This window comes from Clarias gariepinus, chromosome 27 (genome assembly GCF_024256425.1).
Source record: "Clarias gariepinus isolate MV-2021 ecotype Netherlands chromosome 27, CGAR_prim_01v2, whole genome shotgun sequence".
Classification (NCBI taxonomy): Eukaryota; Metazoa; Chordata; class Actinopteri; order Siluriformes; family Clariidae; genus Clarias; species Clarias gariepinus.
Window position 1 is genome coordinate 4,528,232 of NC_071126.1, and position 23,896 is coordinate 4,552,127.

At 37.7% G+C, this 23,896-nt stretch overlaps 1 protein-coding gene across 1 annotated transcript; it reads left to right on the forward strand.

Moving 5' to 3' along the window:
• The first annotated feature begins 552 nt into the window (after positions 1-552).
• oma1 (OMA1 zinc metallopeptidase) lies at positions 553-22,855 on the forward strand. The gene is made up of 8 exons (XM_053489121.1): positions 553-1,240; positions 3,774-4,002; positions 7,294-7,467; positions 8,902-9,009; positions 11,831-11,959; positions 12,833-12,907; positions 15,125-15,274; positions 20,995-22,855. Exons 1-8 carry the CDS (start codon positions 888-890, stop codon positions 21,262-21,264), a joined length of 1,488 nt encoding a protein of 495 aa, XP_053345096.1. The 5' UTR covers positions 553-887; the 3' UTR covers positions 21,265-22,855.
• The last annotated feature ends 1,041 nt before the right edge of the window (positions 22,856-23,896 follow it).

Genomic DNA, 23,896 nt, shown 5'->3' on the forward strand with positions numbered 1-23,896 from the left:
CAACACAAATACCATGGGCAACTTGGGAATGCCAGCTAGCCTAATCTGCATGTCTTTGGTCTGTGAGAGGAAACCAGAGTACCCGGAGGAAACCCATCAAGCATAGGGAGAGATCCCCGAGGCGGGAATCGAACCCAGACCCTGGAGATGCCAGGCGACAGTGCTAACCGCTATGCCACATATTTTGCAGTTATTCAATTATTTTCTTAGGCTGAATATCTAACGGCCACAAACAAAAACAAGATGTACAAATAGTTGTATTTCTATATATATATATATATATATATATATATATATATATATATATATATATATAAATATATAAATAATTATTTTTTGATTAACAGACAAGTGTTCGTGTATGTTGGGAATTTATATAATTAGCTGTTTATTAAAATAATTTATTTATTAATTATTCAGACAGCTATATTTATACAGTAATAAACTATAAGAATAAATGTATAAATGTACTGTAGACTTCCCCAGGTGGGAACCATATTCATGTGCGCTGTTTAAGACCGGACAGGTTTTGAAGTGACACTCGACCTCCACTGTGCGTTTAAACATACAACCGGCACTCGAGTGAAAGAGGTCAAGTTAAATAAAGTGTGTTTTATGGATGAAACTCTGATAAACTTGAGATGTGCGGGATTTTTGTACAGTTAATCGAGTTTAATCCCAGTGTGTGTCCTCTATTAACTGGCTACAACGTTAACAACAGCAACAACAACAACACTAGCAAACCGAGAAGTTTCAGCTCCTGTGTAACTTTAGAGGAAACTGTGGAAATAACATCGCGTTCCGTCTCTAACTACCGACAGCACTGTTACACCCAAGTGCTGATGTTTTCTCCCATCTACTGCTACTGTTAATGAACAGCTTCAACAATGGCTTGGATTTGGTTTCGCTTTTGTAAAACTTCATCATCTTCAGTCTTCACCCGACTTCACCCAGAGCTTCAGACTCTTCCTGGCTGGAGATGGAGGAATCCAGCAGCACGGCTCTTCTCACCTGATTTAAATCGAACCCCGAGCAGTTCATCTCATCATCACACAGCTCACGTTGTGAGACCCCTTGTCCCTGCTCCAGTGTGTGTCCATCAGCTTCCTGTCCGCTTGCCTGCTCTCTCTGGTCCTGGGAAGGGGTTTCACACCTCGGCTGGACTTCATGCAGCGCCGCCTGTGGTGCTCTGGTTGCTGATCAAACCTCTGCAGAAGGTCACAGCCATCATCCTGGGCAGGTGAGCACCTTACAGGCCAGGCCAGACCACCACCACCATGGCAAAGGGTTAAAAGACTGCGGAGGCTTCACCATCGTGGAGGAAATGTCGTAGGAACTGTGGAGATCACTTAAACGCTTAGTAAAGATGCATGGTAGAAAAATAAAAAATAAAAATCTGACCTTACATTTAGGCATTTGGCAGACGCTCTTATCCAGAGCGACTTACATTTTTATCTCATTACACATCTGAGCAGTTGAGGGTTAAGGGCCTTGCTCAAGGGCCCAACAGTGGCAACTTGGTGGTTGTGGGGTTTGAACCTGGAATCTTCCGAACCGTAGTCCAATGCCTTAACCACTAAGCAAGTGTGCTCCACTTGTTAGTGAGACCAATCAGAAAGAAAAAAAAAAAAAAACACTAGAAAGCATAAACATTGGACTTTGGAGCAATAGAAAAAGGTCCTGTGGTCTGGTGAGTCCAGATTGCCCCTGTTCCAGAGTGATGGGCACGTCAGGGTAAGAAGGGCAGCACATAAAGCGATGCACCAATTATTCTCATTGGCCACTGTACAAGTCTCTAGAGGCAGTGTTATGATCCAAGCTGGTCAGGTCTAGCCTCAGAAACGTTACCTGGCAATAAAATGACGTCAGCTGACGACCTGAATGTACCACAATGCAGACTTTCTTTCGTGCTTCCAGGTTATCACATCCATGGAGTTTTTTCATCCCTGATGGCACAGGCTTATTCCAGGGCTAAAATTGGGAAAGAGTGGTTCTGTGATATTGAGGAATCATTTTCATTCACAAATTCACAGTCTGCAGTAAACAACACTAAATGCCTTCTTTTAGTGCCTTCCTGAGGTGGGTGTGGACCCTATGTTGGGGACCATGGCCTTAGAGACCCTTATGTGTACAAAAATTTGCTTATTTTAGTGGTTGTGGCCGTAACTCGTACCATGATATGCAGAGATCAGTTTAGTGACAGCAGTTTCTACTGAATTAGAGCTTGCTGCTATTTAGCTGAAACCACAATCACACTTATAGTTCTGAACATAAACTTATATAAACAAAGCTGTATAAAATCAGCCGTATAACAGCGTTGCATGCACTGGGGGATAGAACATATTTTCCTGGATAGATAGTTAAATAAAAGGGACTTGTGAAAACCAAGAAAGATCACAATGTTTAATTCATAAAATCACTATTTAATATTTATGTTAATAATTGGTTCACTTTGACGTATAACTATTAAACAGAAAATAATTGAATGAATCATTTATAGCAATTTTTGCAAGTTTTTGTTTGTAAATTGCGAATTTGTCAGTTATATTAATTTTATTCAAGGAATTCAGTCTTAACCAGTTTGCTCACCCTGATGTATTAAATGTTTGATTTTACACTTGCACAAAATCTATACTTTCTATTTATTTTTTTTAATTGGTGTTCTGTATTAAGTTTGCGTTTTCTATTCTAATCTTTTTCTTCTGTTAGCTGCATCAAAGTGAACTAGGGAGGAGTGAGGGATATATATTCTGTACAGGGTGTATATACAAGTGAGTCAAAAAATATCTGCACTCTGGCTGTAGAATTTATTTTAATTAACTTAATCGCAAGCGGGGCATCCATTATTGCTCGCACCGCAGTTATAAACAAAAATGTTTACGTTCACACCTGCACAGCAGTGACTGGGAAGACAGTAGCTTTAAATGAAAAGCGCTGATAAGACATAGTGCGGCCAACAGAAGTTTTAATATAACCAGAACGAATTTTTTTTCTTCACACTCGTATAATGCCTTGCCATGGGACACTGTGTTTCTCAGCAGCTCTGTGGAAGTGACAAGTAATAAAGAACTGTAAGAAGGCTATAGAACAAAAGAACACTTCTGGTTTCCTAAAGTACTTGAATTTAATCATTTTAATAAGAGAAACTGAAAAATCAATTTAGTGCCGCCAACAGAAGTTAAATATAACCGGAGTGCAGATCATTTTGTCTCAGGCTCGTATAAAATTCTACCCACTGTAGCTGTAACACAATAGTCCACCTGACATCTTGGATGGAATGCGTTTTCCTCAGCTTAAGGGGGCTTAATTAGATTTGCCGTAAAACGTAGACAAATCTTGGCATTTGGAGGTGGAACCCACCTTTCTCACCAAGCCACAGGAGATGCTGAGTGCTGCTCTGGCTAGTCAGATTATCCGTATATTGACTTACAATAGCACAAATATTAAAACAGTATTAGTACATCCCTGAATATGCCATTAATTTATCACAGACGTACATTAAATCATTACAAATGTCAAACGCTTTAACCAAGATCCAATCCTTGGTACAAGCTAGCATTAGCACTAGAGTTATATGTAAGCAAACAGATTTAGAACAAGAGACACTTTCTAGACCTGGAACAGGCATCATGTTAATAACAACTTATGCATTTTAGCCAAGCATTTAAAAAAGAAAAACAACCCAAACTAACTAAATATTTATAAGTACTGTGGTTATAATAAGTGATCAGTCACATCTGTGTCTCCTGACTGTGGTCTCTGTCGTCTTGTAGAGGTGTCAGGAGATGGTGGAAGGCTTTGCCACCCAATAAGAAGCAGGTCATTCGTGAGTGGACGTGGCAGCGGCGCTGGCGTCTGACAGGAGTTGGCACGGGAGTGCTGCTCTTCATCTCGCTTTTCTTCCTCACCTATATGGAAGAGAGTCCTGTGACTGGCAGGAGCAGATTACTGTTTTTTAGCAAGGAGGACTTTATTAAGCTGACCGAACAAGTCGCAGAAATGGTAGGTGTTTTCTCTACTAATACTACTAAAACCTATTCTGCTTCTTACTACTTCTATACTCCTATCATACTGCTACTATCACTACTACTATCACTACTACTATACTGCTGCCATTACTACTAGAGTGCTACTGTTAATTATACTATACTGCTACTATACTGCTTCCATTACTAGTACCACACTCTGAGTGTTACTGCTAGACTGCTACTATTACTGCTACTACACTCTAAAAAGAAATGTTTAGACTTAACAAAAAAATTAACGCAACGTTTTGCATTAGTCTTTTTGAGTTATGACAACTTCATTTGAAATTATTTTGAACCAACAAGCTTCTTTGCGTTGGGGGAATTAGCTTTTCCTCTTCAGTTAAAGATTATTTTAATTACCCCTAACTTATTAACTGTTAGACAAAAGGCAAGTTTTTAAGTTGATAACTCGTATAAATTATGTTGTTACAAATGGCTTTACCATATTGTTTTAAAGCAATTTTATATGTTGTTTAATTACTATAATAATTTATACAAAATTTCAAATAGCAACCATTTAAAAAATTAAGTGACTCCAAATAGATTTTTTTTTTTTCAGGTTTCTTTTTATGTAGGGTTTTTTGTTTTTTGTTAATGTAGTAGATAAAAAAAAAGACATTAGTTCAACCATTATTTTTGTGCAATTAGCTTTTATTTTCAACTGCAGTTTAGTATGTGAACAAATTCTATATAAATCTTGCACAAAATGCAAATAAAAAACTCAAAATTCAACTGGTCTTCATTGAGAATAACTAAGCATAATAAATTATGCTATCACAAAAAAGTTAGGCAAATCTCTATAAATATAACAGTCAAAAGCCAAGTAGCATGTCATAGAACATTCCAAAAGACTAAGCTCTGAATGACATCAGTCATTTCCAATGAGAGAGATAAATTTACAGTTTGCACTCACAGCCCATTTTTTAAAACAATATTGACAAACTTAACAACACACTAATCTAATTAGGTTGATAATGTCTATTGAATAACTATTGATGCAAAATATTAATTTCAGGTGGACACATACACCTCAGTGATACTGTCAGAATCACAATGCCAACATTTGACATACCCTTTAATGTTATGAAAAATATTAACTTTGAATTGTATTACAAAAGTAACTAAAATACAAGCAAACTAAAATAAAAGAAACACTCTGCTTTTACTTCTTTGCTACTACAATTTGCCTACAGTGGAAGCACACAGCCATCTATGTGAATGAGACTGAGTGCAAAAGACTTTTAAAAACTGTGGCTGTGACTGAAATTAGTTAACATTATGTAACGTACAGTCAAATGGTCAAATTAGCAAAACTTGAATAATGTTTTTCCGATCAGCTCTCTTGCTGAGCAGATATCTCAATGAAACAAGTGCAAATTCATTACTTTAGTAGAATTATTAGATGTAAATTGAAGTGTTACTCACCATGAAATTTTGTTTATATTGAGTTTGGTTAGCCTATAAGTCTGCTAACACACAATCATACCACTGGAACACGTCCAGGCATAGGGGGTAGGATATAACTTAAAAAAATTAACTTATTATGCCAACTTTTTAAAGTTAAGACAACTTAAATTTTGTTTTCAACCCATTAACAATGAAATTTAAGTTTAAATTACATGCAAAATTAAGTAAATATAATTACCAGCATTATTATTTGATCACAACTTATAAAAATAAAGTTTGCAACTTAGAAAGTTCATCCAAATCAATTAATTAGAATGTTTAACTTGCATCCATGTATTAAATCAAGTAGTGGTAAAAGGTCCTCTGAGTTAGTTTTTAGAGTGTACCACTAAAACTTCTACACTGCTAATGTTACTACTACACTGCTACTATTACTACTACTACCACAGTGGTACTGTTACTACTAATATACTACCACTACTCTAATGCTACTAAAACTAATACTGCTTCAAGTACTGATTCCATTACTACTACACTGCTACTATTACTACTACTATACTTTTATTATAATGCTACCATAAATACTACCACACTACTAGTATTAATACTTTACTGCTACTACTCCTGCTAACATTACTGAAACTAATACTGCTTCCATTACTATTTGTGTCCTACTACAATACTGCTGCCATATCTGCTACTACGCTGCTACTGTTACTCCCACTATGCAGCTACTGTCCTACTTAGTGGTACTACCACTGTTACTACTACTAGACTACTACCACACTGCTACGTATATACAGCTACTATTTATACTACTGTCTTGCTACTGTTATTACTAATTACTAATACTTTCTCTGCTACCACAAATATTACTTTTTACTGATTACTCTGCTATTAATTCTACTATTACTCTGCTGTCATACTGCACCTGTTACAATACTGCAATCCCAACTATGAATAGTGTATACTGCTACTGTTCTGTCACCATAACTACTGCTATACTGTTACTGTTATTACTATACTACCCCTACACAGCTACTATACTGCTACTGGAACCTTTGCTGTTACTACAACAAAACTTCCACCCTTTACTACTACTACTACAGTACGTTAGTAGAAATTGTGGTAGTAAGGTAGTAGTGAAACTACAGTATATACTGCTTCACTACTACTACAACAATTATAGTTAACTTAGTAAGTTTAGAGCACGCAGCTACGTAGCAGTTGTTAATTATGATAGTTGTTTATATATTGCTACAATAATGCATGAAAGTCTGTCGAATGTTTTCTGGATTTGGTTATGTAGCCTGTCAGTTTAAAATAAAAACATTACATCCTTGTTGGCCAAGTGCTGCTTGCAGCATTGCTGTCACTATGGTTACTCTGCGAGAGGGACAAGTGATTTTTGTGGAAAAGCCTGAAAGCTTTTGTGGTTTTCCATCATCCAAGTGAATAGCTATTGTCAATCAAGCCTACTTGAAAACTTGAGTATGGGTATGAGCAGCTTTTATCTAGACGACACAAGTGTGTCTTACTCTGTCCAGTGTTAATAATATTAAAAATAGCAGTGTGTGTTTTTTCATGCTAGGCCCAAATACTCGAATTGATACCCACAATTATTTCTGGGCGGATCATCACCATAAGTGCCACAAACATCATCAGTTCTTAACCTTAGGTTTTCTAACTCTTACCCTACACAGTAAACAATGTTTTTTAAAAAGTAGATTGAAATATTTTGAAAGTAAGTTTTGTAGTCCTTTAAGTGTTTTCTGATCATTAGATCACCACAAGCTTATTATAAACCAACTTTTGTCATGTTTGCATTATATTAACATATTTTTATACCTCCAACCAGTATGTAGAAGAATATGGAAACTCGTTCATCTCAGAGTCGGACCCCAGACATCTTGTGGTTAAGCAATTGGTCCAACATTTGGTGGATAGAAACAAGGATATCGAAGGGATGAATGATTTACCCTGGACTGTCCATGTGGTGGAAGAGCCCATTGTCAACGCTTACGTCGTCCCTGTGAGTAACATCTGGCTGTAAAGTGGCGGGCAAATATGTTTACATTCTCATATTTTTTAAATAATGATGATCAATATTGTATGCATAATGTGTTATTTTCCACAATGAATACTATACAACAATAAATTATTAGTATGAAGTCACTTTGTGTCTGCTTGATTGCTTCCTTTAGATCATGTACATAAGACAGTTTCTTGACTGTTACTGCTTTCTTCCTCATTGTTAAAGAGTTTTTTTATGGGTTTAGGTCTGAAGCTGAACCCAGGCCATAAAGCTTTCGAAACTAAACACCATTGTCACATAGCCAGGTTTTCATTACCTTCTCTGTGTGATATTACAACTCTTTAGCCAGAACTAGGCTAGAAATTTTGTTTTAATTATCTGCTATATGCACAGGGATGAACTATATTACACGGGATATGTTGTCTTAATATTTTTGACCACCACCATATGTTTACATATAGACTAATAGAGCCTATTAGTCCGTCTTACTCTCTCCTGTATGAAGTAGCCATTTGATAGACCAGACAGATATTTCTTATAATATATATATATATATATATATATATATATATATATATATATATATATATTTCAAATAAGGTTTGATGTGAGATGACCGCAAAATTAGTTAAACAGCAGACACAGACCAATAGGCAACACATTATCAACAGTGTGGTTAGGTATGGCTGAATAATAAACACTGAGACATTGGAAAATTGTAAATAAAACATTGCATAATGCTTATAGACTTTTTACACTGTTAAGAGATAGAAGCCTTACTGTTTGACGAAGGTCTAGTCCACATGTACGTGAATCACAGACCTTTTGGAAAACTCTTTCCTGTGTGAAAATATTTAGAAGATTCCTTTTTGATGTTGATGTGTGGACAAGGAAAACAGGGTTTTTAGTTGGTAAAAGTGCGCATCACATGAGCCGTATCTCCTGTGTTAGACGTCAGAGCATGATTTACTTAGTGAGACTTTTTTTCAGGTTTCCTGTTTGGCCAGCATGGCTGTACTGTACCTTGGGTCTGGCGTGTTTTTACGTTTTCATGTAGTTAAAGATCTTTTTTGGTGAAGAAAAAAAATACCCATGTTCATGCGGAATAGGCCAAATAAATCTAAAGGTGTTCACATCCAATGAAACATGGTTACAAATTGTGACATGATTGTGTTCCATGTGAGTGGTTTCGTGTGTGTGAATCTGTATGTGTCTTGGTGTGGACTACTGTATTTATGTGACAGTTTTGACTTTGTTCAGGAAAACTACAGTATCAGTCAAAAGTATAGACATTATGAAGGCTTTACAGAGCAAAAGTAGCAGAAATAACATTTTAGCTGTAAGTAGTCATATGATTAAATATATCAATGGAAAAAACAGGAAGAGTAAATTGTTTGTGTGTGTGTGTGTTTCTGTGTGTGTGTGAGACAGAATGGCATGATATTTATCTTTACAGGAATGCTGGAAGCTGTCGAAGACATCCATCAGCTGGCTTTTGTCCTGGGGCACGAGATGGCCCATGCTCTGCTCGGTCATGCCGTAAGTGCCACACCTTTTTGTTTTCTGCAGGCTGATTTAGAGCAATCCTTTTGATTGAAGTGTTTCAGGAGACACATTAACATCTTACCATCCTTCTTTATCAAAAGGAACACCCTGCATTGAGTTTAAACTGCCTGTTTGTTTCTCTTTTGCTTGCACCATGGTTTGCTTTCATCTCCACCTCGTTGTTGAATTGAAACGAATTGAGCGTTCTTACTAAAATGCTAAAAGGCCCAAGTGTCTTTAGGGTTGCAGTTATAACATCAGTGTACTGTTTCAGCGCTGTTGCATCATGCGTTGTGGTGAGACTGGAGGCAGAACCTTGCTGATGAACGGCTTATGCTGTGGATTTAAATAATGGATAACGCTAAGCCTGTCTACATCACTCCGATAATCAAAGATGGCATAACAGGAATTCATTTGCACAGCTGTCTTTACGGATTTTTCGGAGTTTCTTCTAACCTCTTATTAAATTAGAGACAGGAATCAGCAAGGACCAGCTGATACGATTTTATTACAGATTTTTCTTTTTCTGTAAATTTCACAAATTTACACTATCGACACACAAAAACTGTTTTGTGGTGTTAAAGCATCCTCCCTGTGGTCCTGATCTTGCTTGATTAGACTTTCACCCATTCTGTCCCCTGAAAGCAGCCCTACAAGGACAAAGATTTACTTTTGATGAGAAATTGAAGACAACAATGAATGTGTAGCTCGCAAATCAACCTAAAACTTTTTTTTTAAAGAGGGAATACGAAAGCGTATTGACGGACAAAGTGTATTGAAAAGCAATGAGATTATGTCAAAAAATTATGTATTTGCCTTTTCTAAATGTTAATTAAAAAGAGTGCAGATAATTCTTGACTAATCCTATGTAGGCTACAAAAAGCTAAGTAAAATCCTTTTTTTTTTTAAATCCAATTTTTATTTGTTATTTCAGCAACGAGTTTCAGTGTTTTATAGCCTTGTCGGTCATATGGAGACTCCAGATCTTTATCTGTCTCTATTAAATGTTTCCCTCCAGGCTGTGTGTGTGTGTGTGTGTGTGTGTGTGTGTGATAGAGAGAGATGTGTGTCATGTTTATCTACACTGAGACACAGTTGAGAGTAAATGAATGCATTTTAAGTACTGCTGGCTGATGTTAGAGAGAAAGGGAAGAGTTCTCTCTCTGATGCGTCTGGCTGTTGGTCCGGAATGGTTCTGATGACTCCTGCAGGTGATATAAAGTTCTGATGCCATCTGCATTGCGGCATGTTTCTCTAACGCAGCTCGCCAGGGCGCTGCGTGGAGAAGAGTCTGATTGTTTGCTGTTACATTCATTTCATTTGCCTAATTGAGTTGTAATTCTGTAATAGGGAATTCTGATTCATCTTGTGAAGGAATTAACGTGTGCAGGTCTGATTGCGTTTTTGATTTTGCACATAACTGACTTAAAGAAATAAAGAATAATGATGTGCATTATAATCTCTTATTCACTCTCTCTCTCTTTTACTCTCTCGCTTTGTTTTTTGCTTTCTCTCTCTCTGTCTCTTTCTCTCACTCGCTCTTTCTCTCTTTCTTTTCTCGTTCTCTGTTTTTCTCTTAAGTTCAGCAGAGATTTATCATAAATGTTAAAAAATGACATTGATGTCAAAGCAATTATAGACAGTTAGCATTATAAATAACATACATCTACATCTTACATATATAACCATTATAAACATATTAAATATGAAAGAAAAACATAGTAGGTTAATAATAAGAACAGCAACAAAAAAAGCATCAATATTAGCAACAACGACAAAGACTATCAGTAATTGAACAGTGGTGAGGGTAAATTGTGATTTGTTGGGTTTAGGGATATTCAGGATGTGTGCAGGCTGTTTCTGACGCTTTATCTCGCGTTGTCTCATGCTATGTTTTACGCTGTGTCTCACTGTCTTTCAGGCTCTCACACATATTTTGCAGAAAAGGCAGCAGTGGGGCCTTTTCCTAAAATAATTCTCATTTGTTCAACATCTATCAATTTGGGAAAAAAATAATTTTTTCCATCTCTTTGTCTGTATCTGTATTTCTCTTTCAGTCTCTCTCACTCTCTGTCTTTCTCTCTGTCTCTCTCTCTGATTCCCTCTTTCTTTCTCTTCCTCTCTTTCTGTCAAGATTTAAGATTCAAAGGTGCTTTTTTGGCATGAGAAATATTTACATTCGTGTTGCTAAGGCTTAGAAATAAGTCAGAAGAAACTAACAGGAATAGAGAGATCAAAAACAACAACAGTGTCCATGTCTCTTTCTATGTTTAAGTTTATATATACATTTAGTCATTTAATTTTTTTTTTAATTAATTAAGCCATCTGTCCATCCATCCATGCATGCATCTATCTGTCTACCTAATTACCCAAGTGGGTATTTAAAATGCTGCTATGGTGCACAAAAAAAGTGTTAAAATTAAGAACTGTTGAAGGTAAACAAAACGAAAATCTCTCTCTCCTCTCTCTGTCACTTAATCTGTCTCTTGCTTCCTGTCTTTATTTCTTTCTGTCTTTCTCACTTTCTGTCCCTCATTCTCATTCTGGGCCAAAATATTCAGTAAGACAATAACACACTCTGGTCCTGCTAAACTTTCTGTCTGGCCTCGTGGCTAAAGGACTCCCTACACGCTGTAGTGGCGAAACTGCCCTATGTGCACATGAGGAATGAATGAAGTGCAATTTTCCTGTTTGTTTATAACCCTCTTCTATAGTAAATCTTTAATTTATATTGTATGATAATATATGACTAACTCATTTGACTAAAACTCTCTCTCTCTCTCTCTCTCTCTCTCTCTGTCTCTCTCTGTCTCAGGCGGAGGAGGCCACTTTGTCTCATGTTCTGGATGTGTTATCTATGCTCCTGTTGACAATGATCTGGGCGATTTGTCCTCTAGACAGTCTGTCTTTGTTGGGTCAGTGGATTCAAGGCAAACTAATCGAGGTGAGTCTGTCTTGTACTGTAATGTACCACATCCATGTAACCCAGGATCTGATTATAAAGCATGATCTAATTTAATGTTCAATTAAAGTCAGTCTTAGAAATATTAGGGTGTTACTAGAATGCGAACACACTGCATATTGATTCTGGACTTTTCTCCATTAAAGTTATAAGGAATTAGCAGCAGGGACTTTTCTTCAGCACAACACGCTCTGCATTTTATACAAGTAAGCCTAAAGTAAAGCTCTCCGTTTTTGAATCTAAACGTGGCCAGAGGATTGCACTACAGTAATAACAGTATATCATGGCCTGTTTTAATTGAAGTTTAAATTGCAAGTTCAGTCACTTTAGGCTGTTAATGAACCCCTTTGTTCTGCTTAACAATATACTAGCTCTTCTGTTGACGGCTTTGTTGAGTTCTTTTACTTTCTTGTTTCTTTATGACTGTAATTTCCCTTAAAATTTGCTTTTCTCTTGTCTTTAAATAAACAGTCCAACAATCCACAAGGAACGCTGCTGTTTAATTAGATTTACATCTCTACTAAGAAACATATAAAGAAATATCTTATTATTGATGGCTGAGGGTGAGATCAGTATCATGTAGAGCACTACGATAATTTGAACCATAATCTACAGTACATGACATCATAAAAAAGGAAAGGAACTGGGGTGCAAATAGGTTGTTTATAATTCCTGAATACTATTAATTAAAAAGAAAAAAAGAAAATTAAATTGAAATGTCATTCTGAATAAATAATCTATCTATCTATCTATCTATCTATCTATCTATCTATCTATCTATCTATCTATAGATAATATTGTAAATAACGTAGTATTTTAATTTTAAATGTAAATTGAGTTCATGCTCTGTTTTAGATGTTGTTTCAAAGGCCTTACAGTCGGAATCTGGAAACAGAGGCTGATGAGGTTGGACTGCAGCTTGTTGCTAAGGTACTTTACCTCTCATCCCTGAATAATTCTCATTTAGCATTAATTTATACCATGTTCATAACTTAATTTAACAAATTTAGAAAAAGTCTGGTTGCATCATAATACAGAAAACAATACATTACTATACCTCTTATTACTATGAACAGTAGTTTTATAATGAAAATCCTAACCACAGTCAGCATTAGATGGCAGTGTTCACACACACAAACACATCTACTAATGTACACCGTCACGCACACGCTGGTTTGGCAGAGCAGTGTATCCTGTAGTATACCATCTGAAGGCCAGCCCTCAGCACAGAAGTGCCTAGCTTGTTTCTATTATTTTTCTAACAAAAGGCTAGAGAGTGTGTTCGGAGATGTGTGAATTGAAGTGACTAAAGGAAAGCAGACTTGCACACTTAAGTGTGAAGATCAAAACAGTCTGCACACAGTCTGAGTGTTTGACTGTATACTCTCTCTCTCTCACACACACACACACACACACACACACACACACATACAGAGGGAGGCGTCACCGATCACACTCACAAAACACATTTTTTATCTGTGTTTTAAAGAGTCATTGTGTCTGAATGTCCTGGTAAAACATTTGCAAATTTACAATACCGTACAAAAGTCTTCACCCCTGCCCCCTCCCCACTTTTCATTTCTTCTTTTTATATTTTACTTCCAACAAACTAGAATTTCTTGTTGGTTTTAATGTAGTCTTGAGGAATAGTTTTCCAGGCTTCCAGGAGGATGTTCACGTCTCTTGTTTTCAGTCCAGTTCCTGTACCTGAGCAGTGTCAAACAAATCGTTTATTTAGACAGACAGTGACCTGGGAATCATTCAAGCATAAAAAACTAAACATCTAACTTAAGGCATTAACCAGTCAGGAACAGGTCAAGATGTTGACATGATCAGGCCGGTGATTAGTATACTGGTGATGCTAAATGCTGAGTGGTTGGAATATACAAGAGGGGAAATTAAAGATAAGAAATTAGGTAAAGCCTTTACCACGTTGCACTGTATCCATTCAAGAGCTGGACTCGGACTCGATCACTTGTGCATCCCATCCTCATCACCACATAATAGTCGTGGAAGATTCTGTTGATCGATAAACAAATCAGGAGTCCTTACCAGTGCCATTTTTTCCAGAAAGAAGGAAGTTTAGTTACACTCCAGAAAGGTTCAATTCATTCAACACATACACAGGATAATAATAATTCACTGCACTTACAAAGACACACAAGGAGCCTTTTACATTTTACTCTCACATTTGTCTTTTTTTTTTTTTTTTTTTTTTATAAATTTAGTCCTGTCCAATTCTTTTTTTCCCCGATTTTCTCCCCAATCTAGTCGTGGCCAATTACTCCCCGTCGCTAGGAGGCTCCCACACACATCAAGGCTACTACAACCACTCAGTCGGGAGGACGAACCGCATCTTTTCGAACTGCTCGCTCACGCACCGTTAGGGGCGGAGTAACACACTCGGAGGAAAGCGCTAGCCGCTCCTTCCGTGTGCGCGAGCTCCCAGACGCCCCTGATTGGCTGTAAAGCCGTGACTAATGTGGGAGCACAAGTACCTCTCATCCCTCCCCCCTGAGAGAGCTCGGCCAATCAGCTCTCTCTGTGCCTCCGGCTGTGAGAGGAAAACAGCATCACCCGGGGTTCGAACCAACATTTGTCTAACCCTGATTAATAATATTACAATACAAGAAATCAGATCTTTCATTTTACTCGACAATTTGTGCATTTTCAATAATAAGTAATAATGCCAGTTAATGTCACTTATATTACTGTCATGGATTTATGAAAATAAATGTGTGTGAATATCACCTGAGCACACCACTATCCACCTTTACAGGGGCTAAAGTCTTTTTCAGAGATCAGACGTGCAAATGTCACATGGTGTGTCATGGTGTGGCTATCTTTTTAAAAACCCTTTAGACAGCACCAACCACATGGGGAGAGGTGATAAAAAAACATTCGGGAAGAGTGTAGGTAAGTGAGTGTAGGTTTGGGGGTGTGTCCAATATTCATATTCATAGAAATTCCTTATTCATTACAGAAAATACACAACCTCTGAAATATGCTGTAAAGCTTCTTGTTGGAAATGGCTCTATGGGATTAAACAGTGTTTGAAAGCAATTATTTTTTTCTCCCTCTCTCCCTCTCTCTCTCTCTCTCTCTCTTTTTCTCTCTCTCACACACACACACACACACACATCTTAGGCGTGTGTGGATGTGAGAGCCAGCCCTGTGTTTTGGCAAAAGATGGAGTTAAACAACCAATTAACAGAAGAGCCAACTGTGCCCGAGTGGTTTTCCACTCACCCCTCCCACCGAAGTCGCGTCACACACCTTGACCGCCTCATCCCAGAGGTAACACCACACAAAACCCACATCACGAACATTCACGCCTTCCCAGCATAAATTTCTTTTTCATTACTCCCAATTCCCTTATTGGTTAAATCAATGCTTTATGGCGGTCTGAGAAGCGTAGACAAGATTTTGTGATTTATTTATTTATTAATTTTCGATAGTGATGGAACTCACAACCCACAGCTATGGCTCCAAGCACCAGAGTCAGCTCACACCTGATGTGGTGTCCTGGTGCTCAGGAATAGAACGATTTATGGCTGAAATAGTGTTCATGAAAGGTCTAAGTAAATTTTGAAAGATTTTTGCTCGAATATCAGGTTTCCTTGATTTTCCCTGATTTTTATTTCTTTCTACACTGTAAAACAATGCTGAAGACAACCAAAATGTGCAATAATCTCCATTGAACAGTTGATATTAAGATGTGTCTGCTACGTATGCTCAGTAAAGCCTTTATAAACGGCTCTAATCTGAAGTGCTGTTAATTGGTGATTTTTGAGGCTGGTGATTCTAAATAATTGTCTCCTCTGCAGCAGAGGTAAGTTTTGGTCTTATTTTCCTGGGATGACCTTCATGAGAGCCAGTTTCATCATGGTGTTTAATGGGTTTTGGAAACCCATCACCTGACAATACAGTTCTTGTAAGAACTATTCCAGAACAGCTGACCTTCATGTCTTAAACTGTTGTTGTTAGTTAATTACCTAATTCCATATGTGTTATTTCATAGTTTTGAAAAAATCCAGTACAAGTCTAGAAGGTAGAAAATTAATCCAAAACTGGTGTGCCCAAACTTTTTACTGATGTGTACATTGCAACGCTCTCTCCTGCTTTCCTTCAGCTACTCTCAGGACTCTTTTTCTTTAAAGATGACAAAAATTTGTCCTATCGAATGCCATTTTATTTTGGTATGCCATTTGTATAACTGGTGGATCCACTTGAGCCAACTCGTAAGTTATGCTTTTGCCATGATCTTTGGGAAATCATGTTTTATGTATAATAACAATGCGACCTAACTTTGAGACATGTTGATTCGAGTCGGAATTGGGAAGTGCAGTGCTTCCAGGCCTGTCTGAGATTTCCAGACTAACAAGATGCCTGGAGGTCCATTAGTGCACGGCAAAATGCTTTGTTTAAGGTTAAATGATTGAATCAGAGTTTGCGTGAGACTTCCTGAGAAATTTATTTCATGACACATGAGAGCGGCTCAGCCGAGGTGCTCTCCGATTGACTGGTGTAACAAGTCAAGAACAAGACATGATGAGATTATAATTCAACCATTCCATTACTGTAATTGTAGTCAATTAAAAAATAAAAAAAACATTAAAACAATGCCTAATAAATATCAAAGTGTTTTGAGATCTCTAGCCCGACTTTCACACACAATCAACTCTTTGCTATATAAAAAAAAAAAATCAACTTGGATGGAAAATTTTGGGCATCATAGCGCCTCAGGGTCTGTAAACAGGATAAAAAGTTCTTAACATTCAGCCAATTAGGATAAACTTGCTTATCTGTCAGTCATACAAACTCACTAACTTTTAGTCTTATCTTACAGCACACACGTTATTATAAGTTAAAGTTAAGCCTTTATTTGTCACATATGCATTACAGCACAGTGAAATTCCTTCTTCGCATATCCCAGCGTAACTGGGGTCAGAGCGCAGGGTTAGCCATGATACAGCACCCCTGGAGCAGATAGGGTTAAGGGCCTTGCTCAAGGGCCTAACAGTGGCAACCTGGTGGAGCTGGGGATCGAACCGCCGATCTTCCGATCAGTAACTCAGTGCTTTAGCCCTCTGAGCCACCACTGCCCTAATTAGTAAGCTAACTGTATATTAGTGATCTGTGAAATCTTTAGCTTGTGTGATGTTCTCAGTTTAGCAGTGACAGCAGGTTTTAAGACACTATTTATAATCATAGGATTTATTTATTAGCATAACTTAATGCATGGCTTAAACATGCAATACATAAAACTTGCGCTTACTTGACATCCAACCAACTCATGGTCTCATGATGATAAATAACACTTCACCTTTTGCTGAGAAAGCTAATAGCAAGCTATGCATATTTAATAAACATTTCAGGTCTGCTTTATGAATATTCATGATTGGTGGGGTGTGTCAAAGAAAACCAACAGTGAGTTAGAGTGGCAGGAAAGGGCGCGCTACACCTACAGTTTATAGGCATGGCCGAGTCATACATTTATTAGCTAGCCCTCCAGGGAAGTGCGTTTTGGATCTGTGGAGACAGAACATCATTATGTATGCACTTAAACAAAAATTCAGCAAGAGTTTGGTCAGCGTTTTGGGTATGAGACAAGGTGCTGTGTGTATACATCGCGCACAAAGGATATGATTCTCTTCTGGAAAAAAGCCTTGGCTAGAAATGTATGCAGAGATGAGAAATTAACTTTATTTTGCTCATTTTTATAAGACTTTTAATGTACAAAAAAATAAATGCATGCTATTTTAATAGTTAACTTCTGTTTGTCAATTAGGCAACTGTGTAAATAAATAAATTAACTTAATAAACAACCCAGGGAGCTAGTGAGTGATACGTCTATACCTGATTTCACAAATTTCCTGAGTATTAATCACATTGTGTTTAAAAAATACGAGGGATGGTCAAGTCAAACCGGGACTTGTGATTAGGTTTCTGGTGAATGAAGGCATAAAATATGATCGACATTTACAGAAGACTTCAAGCACAGCATGGTGGTGAGACTCAGCTGCAGTAAAACAACTTAACATTGCAAACGTTTTAGAAATGGTCATGGACGATCTCGCCTAAGATAGCTCGGAGCCCACTGCAGTGATTCCTGTGAACGTTCAATGAGTGGAACACCTGATCTTTACACCTGAATATTGACAGATCACGTGTCACCAACTCGGCTGATTGCCGCATCCCCTGTACAGTCCTGACCTACAATACAAGTCATTTTCACATGTTTGGAGTTAAAGAAGTTTCCGGGAGGCCAGCGTTTCAGATGTGAAGCAGGCATATTGCGAGATCTTTCTACCTTAATGGTATTCTAGCACCATTTGTACCATGCGCCACTCTCCCACGATGGGCAGCTTTCACATTAGTAATATTGTTGTCTTACCAGGACACACTCATCTATTTATACTCATCGATACAGCATGTGACTGTATGCACCTAGTTGGTTTGTGAGACACCAATGAACACAAAAAGGAGGAGTGCACAAGGAAGTCAACCTTTGCACCTGTGCATGACCCTGCCTTCCTGCTTGATCAGCTGTTAGTGTGTAGGTCAGAAGAAGAGATTAGTGTGTGCTGCGCACTCACAGAGATTTCAGATTAGACAGACAGCGTTGGTGATCTCACATCCTAAACAGCCCACTTCCTTGCTCAGGAATGATTGGCTTTCATACCTGACTCAAACCGTGCCTGAGGATGCTGTACACTGATCCGTGCCCGGGCAAAAATTTACCAAACTTTGGTACCAGGTACCAGAATTCGGGTACACAGGTGCACACGCATCTCATCTCAGTCTAAAATCCCAACCAACACCTTTCCTTTTGCTGTTGATGAATCTATATGTATGTGTGTGTAGAGGAAGAGCCACAGTTTGTCACAGAAAGAATGTGTATGCGTGAGTGAGTGTAGGCATGAGTGAGTGTATGAGTGAGTGAGTGTATGAGTGAGTGAGGACACTCATTTACAGAAACATGCACAGCTATTTCTCTCGTCACAAGCCACTGGCTCCACCAAATGGCTCTTTAATATACGATGCAAATTGGTTGAGGTGGCTGGGAAATGTGTGTGTGTGTGTACTAGTCACACACAGGGGCTTACTTAACCTTCAGTGTGAACCTGAAGCAGTGAGTGAAAGGATCCTGCCTGTATACTGGCACTGAGGTGCCTCAAACACAGGGGGAACAGATGGTGAAGATGTTAATCGTCCATCAAGCTGGTGTGTGTGTGTACGCGTGCGTGTCCTTTCACACTCCTAGTCCTGTAAGAGACCCCACTCTCTCTTCATTCATTTTCCCTTTAATGAAAGAGACACATCCACCATGTGCTATTTAATTACCAGTACCACAGTTAACAGTCAGTCCAGTTGCTCCACTGTTGCTCGTTACACGGTTCTTACTCCTTTGGTAAAAAAAAAAAAAAAAAAAAAAAGCAGTTTCTCAACCCTGTGGAAACTGGGGGGAGTGTGAATGGTGTTCATACTTTCAAAGCAGCACTGCGGCACTGAATGACAGCATCCACTTACCTGTAGTGGAGTAATAGGAGCGAGACATCTTGGTAAAATATTCCCATATATATTTTAGGAATTTTTAAAGTGCTTATCCTCTTTTATGATTTATTATTTTTATTATTAAAAATTTATTTATTATTATTTATTATTTTCCTCTATTCCTCTCTTTCTTTGAATATTATTGATTATCGATTATAGAGTAACTTTATTGTCAAGTACATTTGAAGTTACTTTTGTACAATAGCAGATGCTCTTATACAACATCACTTACATCATGTGCATTTACAGGGTGTTCAAATCAATCCGGGACTTATGATGAAAAATCTCTGAATTAGGTGTAAAATCAATTGATATTTACAGGTGAATTAAAGTAAAGTATATTTATGAGACTCTTAGTCACCGTAGAACATATGAATGGTTAAAATGTTTTAATGAAGCTCATATATCTGTGTGAATGCAATCCTGGCCAAGGTGACTCGAAGCCCACTGCATTCCTCGCTGTGAATATTTAGGAAAAAATGGCCTGAAAAAACCAAGCCCATACTGGCTACCGCACACTTGCACATTACAGGAAGGTTATTGCCATATCCCCATACAGTCCTGACCTTGCTCCAACACATTTCCACATGCTTGGGCAATTAAAGGAGTTCCTGGGAGGCCAGTGTTTCAGACCTAAAGCAGGCAGTCTGATCATGGTTCTGACAAAACTTTTTCAACATTGGTAAAATGCTGAAATAAGTGTATTAGTGTAGCAGGGGATTATTTAAAAATTTGAAGTTTTTACTCTCATAACTGTGTTTTGTTATTCCAAAATAATGATATTATGTAATGGCCTGTATTTGCAGTTTTCTTTCCCAAGGAGGAACAAAAATACTGCCCTTAAATTATGTTCTTTCTGTTCAAACTGTTATATCCTTACCCAAAAGGAACCACAGAATGATGTCCTCCTCTAATCTCTAATGTGCTCCTTTGGCTAAATGTTACCCAATAAGCTTTGGACAAGCACTCTATCATCAATTGCCTTGAGTTGCTTTTAATGGCCTGATCTTCAAACATCTCTGAGCTCCTTAAATCTGTCTCCTTGCCTGGCTAATGAAAAGAGTTTGCTGGAGAGCCGCCTCTGATATTCGATCTCACAGAGGAATAAAGATTTGACCTACGAAAGCATTTAGCTGTGCTTTATTAAGCATTTAGCTGTGCTTATTGTTCTTCTAGTGCTGTCACGGTCTTACAGCTTTGGTCGCATACCATTATTATGTCCTGTAGCTCTTGTATGCTAGCTTTTGTCCAATGACCAAGAGGAAGGTAAGAGATCAATCCACAGTAGAGTGGTTTGCATGGAGTGAATATAAACGTTATATCCTTAACCCTGTGTACGTTTTGTCTGATTTATACTTGTATGAATCTGAAACATCTGACCATCCACCTTCTAGAAGCTGTGTAATCGTTGACTGTAAGATCAAAAGTCATGTGTGTTCTGTGTATCCACTTGTTTTCAGGCTATAGAGCTCCGTGCGAGATGCGGCTGCCCTGCTCTTACTGACCCAGATCCCCGTGTTGTCTTTTCCAAGAGTGTGCAACTGTTGCTTGAGGATGTCGAGAAAAAAACAAAAAAAAGGAAAAAACTGACGGAGAAAGAAAAAGCAGCAGGAACACAGCAGGGACTCAAGTCTCCGTTAGGGGCAGCGTTGGCGATATCAGCGCAACAGCAGCCTCTGCTCAGGAAAGAAGGCTTAACTGAAATCAACCTGCTGCGTAAAGAGGTTTAACCAATAATGAAGGTTATTTTATATGATATGATTATATTATATTATATGATTTATAAACTTACTTTATTCATTTTTCATTTCTCTGTATGGTCAGGATAAACTGTGTGTCAGTCTGGTAGTAATATGTAATATGGGGATAAAAAAAAATTAGGAAGGGGCGAATACTTTTTCACAGCAATGTAGGTCCATTTTTTCCATACTGACCGTCACATGAAATTTTTCTACTGTATATGTATATTTCACTATAAGGAGTATGGGCAGATATGAAAATGCAAAATATGTCAGCTGCTACTTTACCTATGAATGTGAAAATCATATGAACAAGGCAGTGGACTGTATCATAAATGTACAGATTAGCTTAATGTCCTCAGTCAAATGAAGCTAACTTTTATATATTTTTTTTTACAAACGCCCAAAATCAGCCTGTGTACCATGCTTGGTGTGAGTACAGACCTCTTCTTGATTGGTACTGAATGTATCCTAAGAAAATGTTATAATTTACGAAATACAAGGAACAGCTACTGCACAAGTTCCTGTTTACAGTTGTATGCAACTGTATTAAAATATAATAATGAATAACATAATTATTAGTTGTAGCTAAAAATAAATATGTATTTAATATTAATGTATATAATATTTACTTGTTGTTGCAGGGCTGGTATGAGTGTATATGTTTGCAACAATATTTACTATACTGTATTTAGGAATTTAAATTAAAAAGTAGGACCACAATAGGGCATGTCGAGCCTATACTGACCTTTCAGAACATTAGCAAGTTCACTGACAGGTATATTCGTTTCTCAGTAATGTCTGTCATTGATACTGCACCTTGCCAATGTTAAATTCTCAGAAGGTTCACAATCACAGGGATGAGAAACCTCAGTGATACGTAGGCAACCATGTTCCATGACCACAATTCCAGAAATGTTAGAGACTTAATGGAAATTGGCAACTAAACAAAAAAGCAGTCATCTGTAGTCGCATCACACTGTACTATATTGAAAACTTTTATGGCAACTCATTATTTTATGAATTACCATGTGAATTTAATTGTTTCTTGAAAATATACACTCTTCTCAAATCTTCAACATCCTGTAAAAAGCTTGGGACAGTTGACTGTTTATGCATTTCCCCCTATTCTTCCAGTATGCATTATGCTTGATTGTACACATACTTTGTTCCCGTATTATGCACTTCATTATGTATCAGACATTTTCATTTGGAGCAGGCAGGCCAGTCTAGCACCTAGCAGCCCTGCATGTGTAATCTGAGCAGAATGCATTTAAGCATTGTCCTGCTGGAAAATGCAGGGATGTTGCTGAAAAAATGGTGTTTGGATGGCAGCATATGTTGCTCCAAAAAGAACAGATTTTACTGCATTAATGGTGCCCTCACAGATATGCAGTTTACCCATGCCACAGGCACTGGCACACTCCCATACCATGACTGATGCTGGCTTTTGGACCTGACGCTGATAACAGCTTGGGTGATGCTTTTCCTTTTTGACCCAGAGAACATGACAGCTGTTGTTTGCAAAAACTATTTGAAATGTTGCCTCATCGAGTCACAAAACACATTTCAAGTGTGCCACCTATTCTTGAACGAGACTTAAAATGGTCCTGTCGCTGTACTTTTTTCGAGGAGCTTGCAAATAATTATGAGGGTGAGTCAAAAGTGATTTGCACTCTGGCTGTACAAATTATTTAAATAAAATTTTAGAAGAGAAAGATACATCATGAGAATAATACATCTCCTTAATCTCCTTGCTTTTTTATACACTTTGTCCATTTGTCAACAAGCTTTCATATCAGAGATCTTTGTCCTCGTAGGGCTGGTTTCAGGAAACCAAACCGGTCAATGTCCGAATGAGCAATGTCAGGACTACAGGGAGGATACTTTAACACCTCAAAATGAAATTTGTGCAGAGTGTGGGCAGAAGTGTGTGAACATGCATTGTCATGCAAGATCACAACGCACATGGATATCAGTCCTCTGTGTTTAATCCAAAGTTTAGGCTTTAGCTCTTCAATAAGCATCTCACTGTAATGAGCACTGTTGATTGTAGAACCTTTTTTATGATGATGTTCCAGTACTGGCCCTTGGGAATCCCAGTAAACTATAAACATCAAATTTCCAGCTGATGGTTGACTTTTTAACTTTTTCTTGCTCAGCAGTTTACGACGTCTCTATTCTGTACTCTTTCATTTACTGTGTCTTAGTTATAAATCCATGTCTCGTCACCAAGAATGATTATCTTTTTTCACCTTCCTAAGTATCAGTCCAAATTTTGTTTGCAGATATAAATAATAAAGAAATAATTAAAACTCTGATGATTTGATACCCAACCCAAAAATATTCATATAAATATAATTAATACAAAATATAAAGTACAAATGAAACTAATTAACCTGCACTTTACTTTTGAAAAGAGTCTTGACAGAGCAGTGTTTTCGTTTGTGTGTATTTGTGCGTGCCACAATTTAAAAAAAAATATTGGTGTCTGTGTGTGTGTGTGTGTGTTTATGATGCTCGGAAGACAAAGTGCATGGTATTAAGACCCCACTAGTTTATTAAGTAAAATTTCATTAAAAACGTGCTCGTTTTGCAAAATGCTCACCGATCAAGTTACTCG

Coding starts and splice junctions, on each gene's coding strand:
- oma1 (XM_053489121.1), top strand. CDS start 888: ATGGCTTGGATTTGGTTTCGCTTTTGTAAAACTTCATCATCTTCAGTC. Junction 7,468..8,901: donor TCAACGCTTACGTCGTCCCT/GTGAGTAACATC, acceptor TGTGTGAGACAG/AATGGCATGATATTTATCTT. Junction 12,908..15,124: donor GACTGCAGCTTGTTGCTAAG/GTACTTTACCTC, acceptor CACACATCTTAG/GCGTGTGTGGATGTGAGAGC.